Source organism: Sinocyclocheilus rhinocerous, unplaced genomic scaffold, assembly GCF_001515625.1.
Source record: "Sinocyclocheilus rhinocerous isolate Xijiao unplaced genomic scaffold, SAMN03320098_v1.1 scaffold75, whole genome shotgun sequence".
NCBI lineage: Eukaryota > Metazoa > Chordata > Actinopteri > Cypriniformes > Cyprinidae > Sinocyclocheilus > Sinocyclocheilus rhinocerous.
In genome coordinates, this window is record NW_015632455.1 from 134,115 (window position 1) to 152,487 (window position 18,373).

Genomic DNA, 18,373 nt, shown 5'->3' on the forward strand with positions numbered 1-18,373 from the left:
ATTTATACATCATCTGAAAGCTGAATAAATAAGCTTTCCATTGTGGTTTGTTATGATAGGACAATATTTGGCCGAGATACAACTATTTGAAAATCTGGAATCTGAGGGTGCAAAAAAATCAAAATATTGAGAAAATTGCCTTTAAAGTTGTCCAAGTGAACTCCTTAGCAATGCATATTACTAATCAAAAATTAAGTTTTGATATATTTATGGTAGGAAATTTACAAAATATCTTAATGGAACGTGATCTTTACTTAATATCCTAATGATTTTGGCTTAAAAGAAAAGTCGATAATAATCACCTATACAATGTATTGTTGTCTATTGCTACAAATATACCCCAGCGACTTAAGACTTAAGTTTTGTGCTCCAGGGTCACATATTACCATTGTACTGACTATTTTGCTTTATGATTTTTTTGTTTGTTTCATTCTGTTCTGATTTAGTGGTTTGTTCATATGTCAAGTACATGACTGTTTATATTATTTATTATTTCCAAATAAGAAAAACAATAAAGTACAAATCGTAGAAAAAAAAAATCATTTCTTGTATCTCAGTATGCATAAGCATTTATAGGTTGGATGAAGAGTGTAAGCACTGGCTTCCAGGCATTGCTGTTTGTTAATGGAATGACTTGTATCTTGCTCAACTTGTCATGTCTGGAATGACGACACCTGTTTTTCCAAAATGAGGAAAGTGAGCAGACAGAAGAAATGTTTGAGAAACGGCTTTGGAAATTATCTTTGCTAGTTTGCAAAGAAATTCCACACCTTGAAATCCCTGTTTGATTGCAGCTGTTTTAGATTTTGCTCTCGTTTATTTACTTCATACTGTAACCACATCATTTGAAAACTTTTGTAATCTTGTTGGCTGAATAAATTCTAAGGATCACGTTGCTGTCCATTGACTTTTGTATGTACACATAAAAGCCTTACAAGACTTTAAATAATAATGGTATGTTGATTGTACTGTACATGAATGACTGAATAAGCAAGCAGAAAAGGGCTAATGGTTTAAACAACAGCAATTAAATGTTTTACAATTAATTAATATTAAGCTTTATTTTTTTATATAAGCTATACATTTTACAAAAAAGCTTTAAATATTCTAAAATGATCTTTGGTTTTTCAACGGAGAGCAAACGTTGTTTAAGTCAAGGAAAAACCATCATCTTTCAAGTGCACACATTAGATTTACCAAAGGACCTTGACCTGAACTAAAGAAAGTTTATGATTATTGTAAAATCTATTTAACACACCACACCTTTACTATCTTCATCATAAAAATATTTTAATATATGCATAGCCAAAAAAGACATTTGTTAATTATTTGTTATAATCTTTTTGTTATTTATTTAATTTTAACTTTTGAATCATATTATTTGTACAGTTTTTGGTTCTACTATCAGTTCCTTCTGATGCATTGGGTGGGAGGCGTCTGTGGCCTGTATGAAGGCTCACTGGCAGCATGTACTCTGACCCTGGCTGATAAACACTTCCTGTAAATGAGCAATCCAGCAGACAGTAGAGAGAAAGCAGATATGATGCTCAGCACTGCTGCCACAATGACCTCTGCTTCAGACACTGTGACGGAGGAGCGATGCATGAAGCTGGGATGAGGACTGGACCGGTCTTTCTCCATCACATCATCACTACTATACAGAAAAGATATAATAACTTATAGAGACAATCAACTGACATAGAAACACGTTGTGTTTGGAGTTCTGTAACTGTTGACATATTTTGATGCACATAAAACACATTTAAGATTTGAAAATAAAAGATTAGACTAACCTCTCAATGGATGTGCCAGCATTTAGAAGGTCATCTGCCTTTTGTCTTGATGTAGGAGGAGCTAAATCAGAATATTTACATATTCTGTTGTCTGGACAGAAAATGAAACCCTGATAACTAGACACCTACATGATTTAGAGACAGAAAGTTATAACAAATAAAAAGGCAGTCGAGTGCTATGTAAAAAAACACTAAATGTTTAAGTCATTACGCGTATCCCAATGAGTTTCTCACTAACCTCGATGCTCTTTCCTGCTGGACAATCCAACCAATCAGAATCCATCACCTGAATTTGATATTTGTTTATTCCAGTGCACCTGTGTCTGTAACAATGACCTGCCACTGGTGCACTAGCGGTCACGTTATTCTAATAAAGGGAGGGTAAAAAGATTTGTAAAAAATTAAAAGAGCCTTTAAAAGTGAATGTAATATTGTAAAACTGTAGCTTTGACATCTTTAAACATTTATATATTTTTTTGTGAGATGTGAGAACATGTGGCACCAGTCTGCTGAGGTTGGATATAAAACAGCGGCTGTCTGAGCCATATATCTCTCCACTCCCTTTCATTCCACTCCTCTTATTCTCCTCTTTCCAGCACTCACTCTGATGAAGAAAAGTGGCATTACACATGAAAATCACAAGTGAAGTTTAGTTATAATGACAACAAAGTGAGACACTTGTGAAAGAGAAATAGAACTAAACAGAACACAGCAGACTCACAGCATTAGCCAGGGGTTTGAAAATGTGGCAGCCATCCAGGTACTGATCAGTGAGACACTCCCCCTTGTGGAAGTGAAGGTAATGACAACCCAATCCACTTGGAAGAAAACCGAAGACAGTTTATCATCACATTCATTCAATTTACTCTAAAAATAAAATAAAAAATTAATTTTCAGAAATATTTTAACAACTTTACAAAAGCCACAGTTTCTTAACAAGCCCACTTTCAAAAAAAAAACAAACTGCAAAATATAGCTTCCTTTAAATACCTGTGATTATTCAAAACAGCATTATTTGTTTGATTACCTGTCTTTACAAAAGAAAGCAGAAGAATTGCGACAGGTAGAGACAGACCCAAACTGATGGCCTTCACCTAAAACACACAGAAACACACCAGGAATGGTAAATCAGTGGACATGCAAGTCCAAGTTTTGACTCTAGCCTCAACAAGTGCATAATATTTATCTTAATGCATGTCAACCAGCAGAATGGACTCAACAGTGTATGTCTTACCTTCTCCCCACACCAAGCTCTGAGCTCGACTGAGGTTCACTGAATACCAGCCCGTGTCCTGGAGGGCAGCAATTGTGATGGGATCGATCCGAATCAGTGACGGCTCCACCAGTAAAGCTGCCATAATGGAACCCTGAAGCACACGAGCCTCCCAGTGTGACGAGAGACCATCTGAACCAGCATCCTGAGAGGAAGAAAGACAGGGAGGGGATGTCTTTGAGTATATCATCTGTGTTTTACATTAGGCAGCGGCTATTTACATTAAGAAAGGTAGATGCAATTTACACAGAGTGATAGATACTGTTTATACCAAGTATAATAGCAACATAGCATTTTGTTCACACTAAGTGTGAACAGTGATAGATAATACAGATGCTAAAGTATAAATGGAAATATGTTTTCTGTACTAAAAGTATAATATCAACGCAACAGTGAGCAGAAGTAGTGAAAATAGCTTTTGCCAACAAGTTTGGGTATTTGCATGTTATTGTAGTAACATGTTTTTATTTAAATACCTTAGGGTACCTTGTAAATGCCTCAATTTACACTACCATTCAAAAGTTTAGGGTCGGTAAGATTTTTAATACTTCTGAAAGAAGTCTTTTACATTTCCAAAGGTTGCATTTGATCTGAAATACAGAAAAAAATGTAATATTGTAAACTATTATTACAATTTAAAATTACTTCAACAACAACAAAAAAATACTATGTATACAGTACTATGGTATATATCAGAGATCATGATGATACCATTACGGTGCCATGTCACTGGTACAGTAGTGTTTTGTATGCAGTGGGTACCTTGTTCTCTAACGGAGCTCCAAGGTCAGGGTGGGTAGAGTTGAGATGTTTCTGCATTTCTCTGATCACAGTAGGAGAATACAGTCTAACCTGGCCCATCTCATCTGTGCTGGTCACCTGACCATGAGACCAGCAGTCTATGCCAGCTTCATAACACATACACAATGACAAAATGACCATGAGACCAGCAGTCTATGCCAGCTTCATAACACATACACAATGACAAAATGACCATGAGACCAGCAGTCTATGCCAGCTTCATAACACATACACAATGACAAAATGACCAGTAAATGCACAACATAACAGGGCTACGATGCACACTATAACACTAATAGATATTTATTCATTTACATAAAGAACATTAAGAAAAACGAAAGCAGTGTTACATACCCTGAGAGGAGAGAGAACAATCCTTCCATCGGCTGAAGAGCTCTTTACTGAAGCCCAACACGTGGAACAGCTCATGGATCACTGTCTGTACCAAAACAAAATAACAAAGAGCGAATGCAATCTCAATGTTTCTGTTTTTTCAACAGTTCACTCTTGTCAGACACATTCACTGTCACCTGCACAAAATGCTCATGTGTGTATCTTTCCATACTGAGGGTCTCTCTACAGATGATCATAGCCCCAGCCAGAGGACGCCCCTCTGAGTCTGTCTGACAGTGAGCAGCATAAGCCAGTATACTAGACTGAAGAGACAGAGGGGTAAAAATATTACATATATTACGTAATAAACTCACTATTTTTTCCCCTAGTGAAGACCATTTTTTCATAAAGGACACTTGAATTTATTACCTGCCTGTGGAAAACAAGAATGACCATGAGACCAGCAGTCTATGCCAGCTTCATAACACATACACAATGACAAAATGACCATGAGACCAGCAGTCTATGCCAGCTTCATAACACATACACAATGACAAAATGACCATGAGACCAGCAGTCTATGCCAGCTTCATAACACATACACAATGACAAAATGACCATGAGACCAGCAGTCTATGCCAGCTTCATAACACATACACAATGACAAAATGACCATGAGACCAGCAGTCTATGCCAGCTTCATAACACATACACAATGACAAAATGACCATGAGACCAGCAGTCTATGCCAGCTTCATAACACATACACAATGACAAAATGACCATGAGACCAGCAGTCTATGCCAGCTTCATAACACATACACAATGACAAAATGACCATGAGACCAGCAGTCTATGCCAGCTTCATAACACATACACAATGACAAAATGACCATGAGACCAGCAGTCTATGCCAGCTTCATAACACATACACAATGACAAAATGACCATGAGACCAGCAGTCTATGCCAGCTTCATAACACATACACAATGACAAAATGACCATGAGACCAGCAGTCTATGCCAGCTTCATAACACATACACAATGACAAAATGACCATGAGACCAGCAGTCTATGCCAGCTTCATAACACATACACAATGACAAAATGACCATGAGACCAGCAGTCTATGCCAGCTTCATAACACATACACAATGACAAAATGACCATGAGACCAGCAGTCTATGCCAGCTTCATAACACATACACAATGACAAAATGACCATGAGACCAGCAGTCTATGCCAGCTTCATAACACATACACAATGACAAAATGACCATGAGACCAGCAGTCTATGCCAGCTTCATAACACATACACAATGACAAAATGACCATGAGACCAGCAGTCTATGCCAGCTTCATAACACATACACAATGACAAAATGACCATGAGACCAGCAGTCTATGCCAGCTTCATAACACATACACAATGACAAAATGACCATGAGACCAGCAGTCTATGCCAGCTTCATAACACATACACAATGACAAAATGACCAGTAAATGCACAACATAACAGGGCTACGATGCACACTATAACACTAATAGATATTTATTCATTTACATAAAGAACATTAAGAAAAACGAAAGCAGTGTTACATACCCTGAGAGGAGAGAGAACAATCCTTCCATCGGCTGAAGAGCTCTTTACTGAAGCCCAACACGTGGAACAGCTCATGGATCACTGTCTGTACCAAAACAAAATAACAAAGAGCGAATGCAATCTCAATGTTTCTGTTTTTTCAACAGTTCACTCTTGTCAGACACATTCACTGTCACCTGCACAAAATGCTCATGTGTGTATCTTTCCATACTGAGGGTCTCTCTACAGATGATCATAGCCCCAGCCAGAGGACGCCCCTCTGAGTCTGTCTGACAGTGAGCAGCATAAGCCAGTATACTAGACTGAAGAGACAGAGGGGTAAAAATATTACATATATTACGTAATAAACTCACTATTTTTTCCCCTAGTGAAGACCATTTTTTCATAAAGGACACTTGAATTTATTACCTGCCTGTGGAAAACAAGTCATGATTTAACAAAATTTGTCATGATTTAAAAATGGAAGTACGTTACAGACATTATGACAATGGCAACAGATCTGAGAGAAATCCCAGTGATAGTCTCTACCTCTGCTTGACATTTATCTGTGCTGTGAGTGAACACATACAGCAGGAAGTCAGTGTCAGGAACTCCCGTCCCCTCTGGCCTCAGCACTGTCCGGACTGGATGCTCAGGATGTGGATAAACAGCACAGCCATTCAGGTGCTCATCTGGGATCTGTAAACAGGCCGGACGGAGCAATAAGAGCAATATTTTGAGTAATGTGTGTTTATGTATGAAAAGACTCACAATTACGCTAAGGCAGCTCTCGAATCTGTAGTTCTCATTGGCCCTGCCACATCTGAGGAGAATGACATATGGTTGACTAATTATAATAACACATTTTTTAAATCAGTAAACATCAAAATTCATACTACTACTACTTACAGAACAAACAAATAGAGCTACAAAGAGTAGTAGAGTCAGAGAAGACGTAAAACATACTTCATGTGGTTAACAGTGCTGCTGTTTCTCCAGATGAATTTGCAGTATTTGTTTATGTCTCTGTTCAGCAGCAGACTGTCTTGAACTCGCCTCACTATGAAAAAAAACATCCACAAAGTTACTAAAGAAGAGAAAATGGGGTAAATCCAAATTTCTGTTTCACTAGACATGTTTTGCCTGTACTTCATATTAAAACACCACACACCTGACAGTAAACTGGAAACTTCGGTCACAGCCTCATCGACTGCAGTCATTAACCTGTCTAACTCCCATTCTGTGAGGGCGGGGCTTTCTGAGGGGACCCAGCTCTTGATTCTGATTGGTTGTGGATCCGTCATGGATTCCACAAGTCTCTCTGCTCTTTTAGGCCTTTGATGTTTAGAACTGTGGGGCGCTGGATTCTCCTCTGAAGCAGTTTCACTCAAGGACCAATGAGCAGAGGCGTATTGACCAGTGGGCGGGGACACAACTTTGATCGATCTCTGAACTTGGTCAAAGATGCACTTCTCCCAAGTACATGGAAACCATGGCAACAGTAATATGCCAATACAAACACAATGCGCAAAAGGCATTATTTACTATAGTATAAAAGACAAAGAAAAGCACAATTAATTTAAAAAATACATTTTACAAATGCTTAAGAATATATTAACATTACAAGTAAAAATCTGTGATAAAAAAGACTTGTATTGGACATATTTTCTTAAATCTAATTATAACTAATAAACTTTTAATACATTTTCTTCGAAAAAGAAACGAGTCTAAATTTAAGTATTAACACGACCGTCCAAATGTTTAGGGTTAGTTTTTTTTCTTTCTCTGAAGGAATTATCCCTTACTTATCCCTAATAGCAAAGCTGAATTTTCAGCACCATTACTCCAATCTTCAGTGTCACATAATCCTTCAGAAATCAGTGTAATATGCCAATTCCATGCTCAAGAAACATTTACATTTAGACATTTAGCAGACGCTTTTATCCAAAGCAACTTACAAATGAATTATTTATTCATTTATTGTTATTATCAATGTAGAATCAAGCTGTGCTACATAGTTATTTTTGTGGAAATCGTGATACATTTGTCTAAGGACTCTTTGATGAATAAAGTTCAAAAGACGACTTAAATATAAAAAATGCCAGCATTATAAACGTCTTACTGCCATTTTTGATCAAATTAAATTAATGCTTGCTAAATAAAAGTAACAATTTCTTTAAAAAAAATCTTACTGACCACAATGTTTTTAACAATAGTGTACTTTAGAACATAAAAAAACTTTTTGATCACAGAGAAAAATAATCAATAGATTTCTCACCAGCACAGTATCAGTCCTTCAGCTTGTATTTAGAGATGGTGAACTAGGAAACTTGCATATCTGTTTGTCTCTTTCTGTTGTGAGCAGAACGACCAGGTATTCCTCCTCAGGACTTAAAGAAACTGAGCCAATGACTAACAATGCGGGCTTTTATGTGCAAATAAGACAATCACCTCTCATTGTTTCACCTTTCATAGAATAGTCACCTTCTCCACCTGTAACACTTGTCTGAACATACTTAAGCTTTCTAAAAAAAATTACTCTAGAAATTTTTATATCTGTGTTGACAGCATACACCATTACTTTACAGATTACGTTTTTTTTTTTTACATTCACAGCAATTTTCATAAACACACAAGAAACTAAACCATGACATTAAAGTAGACACATTAAATCACACAAGGAAGAATAAAAGTGCAAATCAATTTAATCTTTGTGGATTTTCCAGCTGGTTTAGCAAATATATACAGTGAAATTCATCCTACCATCATCAATTAAGATAATTCCCACCTGTCTTTCTAATGCAATCAGCATTCAGCAGATGAGAGTTCCAACATTTCGGCACTGAAAAATACATAGATTAAAAACAACATCGACAGGGTAAAAGGAGTGATTTAGCAGACGCTTTTATCCAAAGCAACTTACAAATGAATTATTTATTCATTTATTGTTATTATCAATGTAGAATCAAGCTGTGCTACAGTTATTTTTGTGGAAATCGTGATACATTTGTCTAAGGACTCTTTGATGAATAAAGTTCAAAAGACGACTTAAATATAAAAAATGCCAGCATTATAAACGTCTTACTGCCATTTTTGATCAAATTAAATTAATGCTTGCTAAATAAAAGTAACAATTTCTTTAAAAAAAATCTTACTGACCACAATGTTTTTAACAATAGTGTACTTTAGAACATAAAAAAACTTTTTGATCACAGAGAAAAATAATCAATAGATTTCTCACCAGCACAGTATCAGTCCTTCAGCTTGTATTTAGAGATGGTGAACTAGGAAACTTGCATATCTGTTTGTCTCTTTCTGTTGTGAGCAGAACGACCAGGTATTCCTCCTCAGGACTTAAAGAAACTGAGCCAATGACTAACAATGCGGGCTTTTATGTGCAAATAAGACAATCACCTCTCATTGTTTCACCTTTCATAGAATAGTCACCTTCTCCACCTGTAACACTTGTCTGAACATACTTAAGCTTTCTAAAAAAAATTACTCTAGAAATTTTTATATCTGTGTTGACAGCATACACCATTACTTTACAGATTACGTTTTTTTTTTTTACATTCACAGCAATTTTCATAAACACACAAGAAACTAAACCATGACATTAAAGTAGACACATTAAATCACACAAGGAAGAATAAAAGTGCAAATCAATTTAATCTTTGTGGATTTTCCAGCTGGTTTAGCAAATATATACAGTGAAATTCATCCTACCATCATCAATTAAGATAATTCCCACCTGTCTTTCTAATGCAATCAGCATTCAGCAGATGAGAGTTCCAACATTTCGGCACTGAAAAATACATAGATTAAAAACAACATCGACAGGGTAAAAGGAGTGAAATGATAGATCATACCAGCAGTTGAAACAATGTGACTATAGATATGGCACTACAACTGGTTCCCCATTTATTGTCCACTGAGCCAGAAAAGTATGAAATCTAAATTTTTCATTATGTTAAGACATTTTCAAGTTATTGTGATATAGTGATGTCATTCAGGTTGGTGGTGCATATGGAGGTGCGAGTGAAACCCCCAAGAAGGATTGTCTAAACTGAGTGGCTTACCACTTTCAGCTAGTTCGTTCTCTCATAAACACATACACACACAATCACTCACTCACTCACTCACTCACTCACAACACACGTGTCTTTATTATTAAGTTATTGCCACAGTTGCCATGCACTACCATATACATAGCGAGGGTGAGTTCTACATCTATGTGTAAACGTTTGTGCAAGTGTGTTTGGCCCTACGTGCAAGCACATACGCAGTCACATACTGTCTAGTGATGTACAGGAAGCTCAATCAAAGGCACTTCTGAGGAACACACACAATAAAATATGTGGCCTGTAGCACTATGAGGTAAACTCACATGTATGCACATCACACAACCATGTCTGCAGAAAAAAAAAAAAAAGCTATTCTAACTAAAATCAATCTTTTTAACCAACATCGCGGCACAGGATCACACAGAGGAACATTTCGTAAGCCAGACTCTTTGTGCAAATGTTCACCTATCAACAGTTTAGATAAGTGCACAACCAACACATCTGTCCGCAAACAGTCGCTTGTCAAATATTTCTGCCACACATTAATGCAATACTTTTTCTCATAGGTCAGGAAAACAGATGCTCTAATACAGGTTAAGGCACCAAGCCAGCACTAGAAGCAAACATGGTAACGCTCACGTGCTGAAAAGAGAAAGGCAAGAGAGCGAGAAAAAGATGAACAGACAGAACCAAAAAGGACAAGAAAGAACGAGACGCTCATGTTAGCATGGGCACATCATCTTCAGAGGTTGTGTCATCAGAGAGAGGAATCAGCAGCACTTCATCTTCAGAGGAAGAAGAGGAAAAAGAGGGGGATGCAGAGAGAGGAAGAGAAGTAGGGGATGGGGAGGGTCTGAAACGGGAAATTCTCCACCCCAGACTGTGGAAGAGAGATGCCAGGGAAGGGCTGCTTGGGGGCGCAGTGACAGGTGGGGTTTGTTGTGTTTCAGTGACTTCGATTGGCTGGACAGGGAAAGGAGGTGGGGGAGAAGGAAGAGGAGGAGCCTCCGCTTGCTGCTGTGTTTCTGTCTGTTGGGATAAAGCCAGTTTTTGAGGCAAGGACTGACTGGCTGCTCCTGTAGCCACTGAGGAGACTCCAGGACTTGACTGGCTGGGCTCAGCGCTAGAATTAGCAGCTTCTGTCTGTTGGAAGGAAGAGGCGGTGGTCTGTGTCGTCCTAGGGGCAGGTCGAGGAATTAAGCCCCATCTTCGTAGGCGCCGCACAGCTCTGCGGACAAACCGAGGCCTGCGTCTCCGCCGTAGAGTGGAAGCATTGTCTTGCCTGAGGAGCTGTAGTATTCCTCTCAGGGAAAGTGAGGCAGACTGGGAAACAGAGAAAAAGTGAATTGTGGAAATGAAAACATGCAAAAGTGAAAAATTCAACACAAAAATCTACAAATAAGAGAACCTAGGCTATAAACACTACTATTTGTTTTTTAATGTTTTTTAAAAAGTATCTTATGCTCACTCAGGCTGCATTTACTTGATCAAAAATACATTAAAAACAATAATACTGTCAAATATTATTACAATTTAAAATAACTATTTGCTATTTTAATATACATTTACAAATGTCATTTATGGCTGTGATGGCAAAACTTTATTTTCAGCAGCAATTACTGTTACATGATCCTTCAGAAACTAATTCTAATATGCTGATTTGGTGCTCAAGTAACTTTTTTTTTATTATTATCAATGTTGAAAACAGGCACCTGTTTAATATATTTTATTTATATATTAAGCAACTGCTTAATGATACATTTTTTCCAGGACTCTTGGATGAAAAGAAAGTTCAAAAGTACAGTATTTAATCATTTGATCATCAAACATTATAAATGTATTTACATTTTTCAATTTAATGCAGTTAAAAGTTGCTAAAAAAATTTAGTTTCTTTAAATAATATATACCTTTATAGGATTGTATTAAAATGTTAATTAATTATTATGTATAATTGAAGAGTTTGCTTCCAAAACGCAATAAACGCCATTTTGAAAAAAAATTTAGTTTCCACCAAAATCAGTATTGTATCTGGTCGGTATTGAAAAGCTAATTTTTAATTTTACGCAAAATGCGATATCCGCCGAGTTATTCTGTCATGTTTTCTCCCTTTTTTTCCAAACCGCGACAAATGCCAATCTCCCTTCTCTGCAGAATGCGATATATCCGCTCAACCAATCACAACGCACCATTCCACGCACTGTAAACAGTAATGGCGGTGCTTTGAATACACCCGGCATCCTAATTTTCCTCATCTATTTTGTACTTTGTGATCAACAAACAAACTTAGGGCTGCACGATAAATCGCATGTGATTGTCATGTGCATCTCGTCAGTAAAGCCGGTTCTGTGATTAATAGTAAATCTCCATCACATGCTTTCAGATGGAGCAGCATTTAACACACAGAGCTGTAGATCACTACAATATCGCATTCATAATCGCAGATGAGTCGCATTCGATTATGAACGCGATATTGCGTACAAACTAGGCTTCCAACGGTAGCTGCGGTTATGACTTTTCGGGGCAGGGTCACAGTGCAGTTAAGCTCATCTGTGCCGTCCTTACAGTCCACCTGTCCATCACAGCGCCAGCTCTCAAACACACACCTGTTTCAATTATTAAACATTGGCAGAGATTTTAAACACAGAGGCCATCATATGGTTGGAAAAAAATATATATACTACCATTAAAAAGTTTTGGGTCAGTAATATTTCTTTTAAAGAAATTAATACTTTTATTTAGCAAGGAACAAAAAAAAAACGAAAACAAACAAAAAAACAAATGCTGAAATAAATGCAGTTTTTAAACTTTCTACTCATTATAGAATTGTAAAAAATGAATCATGGTTTCCACAAAAACATTAAGCAGAACAGCTGTTTTCTACATTGATAATAATAAGAAATGTTTCTTAAGCAACAAATCAGCATATTACAATGAATTCTGAAGGATCATGTGACCCTGAAGACTGGAGTAATGATGCTGAAAATTCAGCTTTGCCATCACACAAGTTACATTTTAAAATATACATGTGACATTTTAAAAATAAATAAATAAATAAATAAATATATTAGGGCTGTCAGTCGATTAAATTTTTTAATCTAATTAATGACAGTGTGCTGTGATTAATTAATCTAATTAATCGCAAACTAAATTTGGCTGTGAAAATACCACCAAAAGATAATTTAAAGCTATTATTGTGTTAAATGTTTAGGCTACAATGGCCTAACATGGAACATAAAAGAAGATAATTTGAGAAACATCTCAGTATTTTTTGTTCATGCAATGAAAGTCACTAGTGACCAAAACAGCTTAGTCACCAACAGTATTCAAAATACCTTCTTTTATGTTGTGCAAAAGAAAGTTATTCAGGTTTAAAACAACATGAGGGTGAGTAAATGATGACAGAATTTATTTATTTTGATTTTTATTATAAAGAATATATTTTTGGTGAACTATCCCTTTAATGTTTTTTTAAAGAACATTAAGAACATTTTTTTAAAACTTTTTTTTAATAAATTAAAATGATACTCTAAACAAGAAACTAAAACTACCAGCAGGTAGCGGTAAATGTCTTGATGAGTCGATTCGTTCAAACGGCTGATTCATTCGGGAATGAAGTAAACGGCTCTCTTTATGAATAAGCCTTTGAATTATTGATTCACTCGATTCCGGATTCATTCAGAAACTAAACACCCCTGTGTTGCTCGGAGAGGCACAGCAATTCTCCTGTGGCTTTTTAGGTAATATTTTCGTTGGCAAAATTGAACAAAAACACACAATATTGTGTTTAAAATATAGCACAATATTAACTTCTTATTTACTGAACTGTTGTATAAAATCACATGTGCACTCGTGTTCTTCGTGACAAAATCAGCACTCCTGTGATATCGCTTATCATATGATATAAATATAAGACAAAAACTCATTCAGGGGCATTTTTTGCCCCAATATCTTGAATTTTAGGGCATAACTGCATTTATGGAGTTGTTACCCTGCATCATATTTGTCAAGTCAACTTTATGAAATGTAAGATGATGTACAGGTCTGGGGGCGGGGCCAGTGCGTTAACTGCGTTAAAATTATTTTAATTGCGTTATTTTTCATAGCTAATTAATTAAGTTAAAGCGTTAAACTGACAGCCCCATATATATATATTGTCACTGTCGCAGTGAAATGTCCCAGGCTGACAGATGGTACATTCTCTTTCATCAGTCCCATCTGCACAATTAAGCTGGTAGTTGCAACGATCATGAATCGAGAAACACACTGTTCGTCCTGTCTGGTGAATTCCTACCATCCCACAGAGGAAGTGCCCAGCCGGGCAGCCCCAGCATGCTTCCTCATCCAGGCCTGTTTCAGGACAGTCCCAGTGTCCATCACAACGCTGCTTTGCGGTGTAACAGCCTCCCATTGATCCTCCACAAAGCTCTTCCCATGGAAGGCAGTAATCTGTGATGCGATAGGTCGCATTAAAGCCCCGCCCTTCCATTGAAGGCTCCATATGGTAAATCAGCGAAAGCAAGCCGGTGTGGGACTCCACCTCCACTGCTTTGTTATTGGACACAGCGTTGATCTGTAATAGCCAATGAGAGGGGGTGCAAGACTTATTATCACAGGCTGAAGTGGAATGAAAGCTAAAAGAAACAAAAAGACTGGGATAGATGAATCTGCATTGATCAAGCTACATCATCTGTCACACAAAGTGTGAAACTCACTGTTTTAATGATGTTGCCTGTGCCGTGGGGCTGGTCTGTGATTGTGATCATGTCTCGAGGACCCAGCTCCAGTTGCTGAAGCTCTAATTTGAGTGGTCGTGAATCCTGGGGGTCAACCGTCCACACACACTCCACCGGATGTCCTGTTTGTACAGGGGGAGTAAACGAACCATAAAATGCATCCAAGTATCCCCCACATACATCATCTATGGGTGGTTCAGGGCTAACGTCGTTACATCCGTCCTCGTCAGAGCCAAGCTCATCACCCACGCCAAGGCATTCGACCCGTCCGTTACAGCGCCACGATGCAGGGAGACACCGTTCACTGTAACATTCAAATTCGCCTGGAAAACAGGGACCTGAGTCTGGAGAAATATGAATGAACCCTGTTAAACGCTTACCAAAAAGTTAACTATTCAAAAAAATAGGATTTTACAGTCTCTCTGGATAAAGACAGTGAGAGGAGAGGAAACGTGAACATTTTCCTTCAACGTGTTGCACTCTACCTTTAATATATGAAAGATGGAACCCTGTTACTGGGTAGAAATGAGGGAAGAAGTGGTGTGTCACTGTAACGTTTCCCCCTGACATCTCAAATGGTGCTGGAAGCTGGGAACCGCAGAATTTGGATGGAGAGCCAGTGAGAGGAACCACGGACACCCATTCCTGCCCGCATCTCATTTCAAACTGGGAAAAACTTCAAAAGAGATGAACACAAAGGAAATGACACATTTAAGGGACTGTTTACTTTGTAAAGATCAAAGCAATGTCTCACCTTGTTAACTGCAAATGCCATTTATTCACTTATTTACAAACTGAGATACGCTCATAATTGAGCTGACTTTCACATTTTACATTCATATCTGTACAGTATCACAAAACACAAAAGCTTTAATGGTTACACTTTATTTTAAGGTGTCCTTGTTACAGTGTAATTAAATATTTAAATGCTGAGTAATATTCACTTATTATAAAGTCAAAAGTTTAGGATGATTTGGAGTAACAGTTCATTTTAAGGTGTCCTTGTTTCACGTTACATGTACTTACTAGTATTATAATCTCAATACATTATGCATAATTACATGCAAGTAACCCTACGCCAAACCCTAATCCTAACCATACAGTAAGTACATATGGCTAATTTATATTACTCAGTACTTAAATTTATAATTACACTGTAACAAGGACACCTTAAAATAAAGTGTAACCAGATTTGTTTTAGGGTTGTTAGTTGCTTGTAATTATGAGTAATTTACTGTTATTACTGTAAGTACATGTAACATATTTAACGAAGACACTGTAAAGAATAAAGTGTTACTGCTTTGACTTCTGGTGTATCAAAGATCACAAAAAATGGCAATAGAATTCTGCTGGTACCTGATGATGACACGCTCCCCAACTTTTGAGGTTATCAACCAACTGCAGTTGAGTGGACGGGAAGACCAGGCACGGTGGGCAGAGTTACGAATCTCTCCTTGTCTGGATTGTAGTATTTTGGGCGAATGATCACAATGACCTGAAACTGACAGTTAAAGCAAAGACATCTTTAAAATTGTGTTCTGAACCTACATTTCTATGTGAAATCTTCACAATAAAAAAGTTATTTGATTTACTGGAGTTCTTTGAGAACATAGTTCGGACATGAAAAGCAGGCAGAAAGGCATTTAAAACATATAACAAAATACTGAGCATTTAAAATATATTAAAAACATCTAAAGACAGAACTGGAAAGAAACCCTAAGCTGTCAAGCAGGAAGTAAAGGTCAGTCACGTTGGGAAAAAAGGTCAGTTGCATAGTAGAAGCAGCATTCTGTATTTTTATTTGCATTAAATACTTGATGCAATACATTCACTCCTCTCAATGACTATTCTGGTTAGGAATGTTGTATTTTTAACTGGGGCATTGGGTGTGAATTAAAATGAGTGTTCACACTGAAATATAAACAAAGACATGTCAAGCTCTTACTTACCAACACCTAAGGCCAGCTCCAAAGTGCAAGGAACTGTCAGAGCAAAGACACAAAAGTTGATCACATAAAAGACAAGGATTGCTGAATGTTGTTTATTGCCAATTATCACAACGTAAATACAATCAACCTTTTTTCAACCTAGCTTGACCCTAAAGTCACCATAGGTAACCTTTGGTTAAGGCAAGGTCAATTTTTTGAACTACATGAAAAGTCTGCCTCAGATATATACAGTATAATAAGACATTTGTTCCGTCTTTGCGTGATACACACTCAAGGACAAAATCCTGATATCTTACCTGATAAAAACAAAACACCTAAAACGCAAAGGCTGTGGGAAACAGACATTCTAACAAGCCAATGACTGTCGTTGTCTCATAAAACACGAATTAAAATACAATTTATGGAAAAAAATATGGTCGGTAGATCCATCAGCTCGCCACAATTACAGGCGCCATCGTCACCAAAGCGTCTTGTTGGAAGTGTTTAGCTGTGAAGACAAAAATAAACACCATGAACTACCATCATTTAGACAAAAAAAATCACTGACAACTGGAGCTCAGTGCGATGCTCGCTTTTGGTTTCAATCAGAAACTCATTGGCGTTACCTCGACAAATGTCAACATATGAATTCGACATGAAAATAGTCGGTGACTGACTAATAAAATCGCGTAAAACGTCTTTAGAAAGGATGACTTCCTGTCTCGCTCTTTTCTCAACAGTGAAGCAACTCGGCGTTAGGCAGAGTAGCACTGCAATGTTTAGATACGAAACAGTCAAACTATTAAGTGACATTTCATACATATAGCCAAGACATATATTTAAGGGCATTTCCTTACGTTTCGACAGTAATAGGCCAGACGACCAGCGTCTAAACTGACGCATTGTTCCGAAAGTTTGGTTTCCGACTTCTAGCCAGCCTTTCTCGCTCGCCTGATTTTAGCTAACGCTAGCTGGCTTCCTGCTATACTTTACTCCATAATAGGGCACTATTAAGAGCTGGTGCCATGATATAAACTATTCGAATTGAGATTGTTTTGTTTCACGGGTAATATTGTTTTATAACTTTGTCTTTAACATACCTTTTCTCCTTCTCTTTTGTTGACATTCGTTCTCAGACACTTCCGTAAGTTCTGTTTCCGTATGTAGGAGACAATGCGCCACCCATCTACGTCTCTGTGACGCTATGCACGCCGCTCTCTGCTTGTAATGTTCAGCTTTCAACACTAGATGTCATCATTTAGCGCTTTATTTTCAGCATTGCCATAGGTTGATGTAAGTACACTACTATTCTCAACATTGGTATTAAGTACACTACAGAGGCGGACAGTAGTGAAGTATTTTTACTCTGCTGTAAAAGTACTTTTCACAGGTGTCTGTACTTTATCAGAGTGTTTTTCTTTAGAAAACTTTACTTAACATTCCAAAGCATAATATTGTACTTTTTACTACACTACGTTTCATATTAAATATAATTGAATACTTAATTACATTAGAAATCTATTACGTTATACTTTTACTCAAGTAAAACGAATTCAAAGATTTACTTGAGTACAAGAAAGTACTAAATTTTTAATGTTCTTAAGTATTAAAGGTAAAACAAACAACAACTTTTATTTATGAAATGAAGTGCAGTAAAAAGTATGACATTATGCTTTGGAATGTAGTGAAGTAAAGTTTTCCAAAGAAAAACACTCAACTGATAAACTACAGATACTTTTTAAATTTACTTGAGTAAAGTAAAAATACTTCACTACTGTCCGCCTCTGGTACACTACCATTTAAAAAGTTTCAACGCAGCCACTTTATTCCACACATTATAATATTCAAAAAATAATATTCACAA

At 37.1% G+C, this 18,373-nt stretch overlaps 2 protein-coding genes and 1 long non-coding RNA gene across 4 annotated transcripts; all 3 read right to left on the reverse strand.

Annotated features, from left to right (window-relative positions):
• Positions 1-1,389: 1,389 nt before the first annotated feature.
• cirop (ciliated left-right organizer metallopeptidase) lies at positions 1,390-7,061 on the reverse strand. 2 transcript variants are annotated; one of them, XM_016555169.1, is made up of 14 exons: positions 6,955-7,061; positions 6,750-6,843; positions 6,555-6,606; positions 6,333-6,482; positions 5,981-6,106; positions 5,805-5,889; positions 3,829-3,974; positions 3,028-3,211; positions 2,821-2,887; positions 2,515-2,611; positions 2,296-2,397; positions 2,032-2,160; positions 1,794-1,918; positions 1,390-1,651 (listed from the first exon to the last, which is right to left on the reverse strand). In XM_016555169.1, exons 1-14 carry the CDS (start codon positions 7,001-7,003, stop codon positions 1,405-1,407), a joined length of 1,653 nt encoding a protein of 550 aa, XP_016410655.1. In that variant the 5' UTR covers positions 7,004-7,061; the 3' UTR covers positions 1,390-1,404. The 2 variants fall into 2 exon arrangements, with proteins under 2 accessions (XP_016410655.1, XP_016410654.1); XM_016555168.1 differs by having other exon boundaries at positions 1,390-1,654.
• On the reverse strand, positions 4,059-4,520 carry LOC107742274 (uncharacterized). Its single transcript, XR_001640296.1, has 3 exons — positions 4,398-4,520; positions 4,222-4,306; positions 4,059-4,084 (listed from the first exon to the last, which is right to left on the reverse strand). It is a non-coding gene; the product is annotated as an uncharacterized LOC107742274 (long non-coding RNA).
• A 2,382-nt stretch (positions 7,062-9,443) lies between the features above and the next one.
• Positions 9,444-17,688, reverse strand: lrp10 (low density lipoprotein receptor-related protein 10). The gene is made up of 9 exons (XM_016555238.1): positions 17,610-17,688; positions 16,827-17,017; positions 16,531-16,563; positions 15,938-16,082; positions 15,067-15,257; positions 14,561-14,925; positions 14,007-14,418; positions 12,411-12,451; positions 9,444-11,239 (listed from the first exon to the last, which is right to left on the reverse strand). The coding sequence occupies exons 2-9, from the start codon at positions 16,873-16,875 to the stop codon at positions 10,565-10,567; spliced, it is 1,911 nt and encodes a 636-aa protein (XP_016410724.1). The 5' UTR covers positions 16,876-17,017; positions 17,610-17,688; the 3' UTR covers positions 9,444-10,564.
• Between the last annotated feature and the right edge of the window lie 685 nt (positions 17,689-18,373).

Excerpts from the sequence above, each read along its gene's own strand:
- cirop (XM_016555168.1), bottom strand. The coding sequence starts at position 7,003 with ATGACTGCAGTCGATGAGGCTGTGACCGAAGTTTCCAGTTTACTGTCA. Across the intron at positions 3,212-3,828 it reads GAGCTCCGTTAGAGAACAAG|GATGCTGGTTCAGATGGTCT; the intron begins GTACCCACTGCA and ends TCTTCCTCTCAG. Across the intron at positions 2,612-2,820 it reads GCTTTCTTTTGTAAAGACAG|TGGATTGGGTTGTCATTACC; the intron begins GTAATCAAACAA and ends TTTTCTTCCAAG.
- lrp10 (XM_016555238.1), bottom strand. The coding sequence starts at position 16,875 with ATGTCTGTTTCCCACAGCCTTTGCGTTTTAGGTGTTTTGTTTTTATCA. Across the intron at positions 16,083-16,530 it reads GGAGCTGGCCTTAGGTGTTG|TTTCAGGTCATTGTGATCAT; the intron begins GTAAGTAAGAGC and ends TTTAACTGTCAG. Across the intron at positions 14,419-14,560 it reads CAGGCAACATCATTAAAACA|ATCAACGCTGTGTCCAATAA; the intron begins GTGAGTTTCACA and ends TGGCTATTACAG.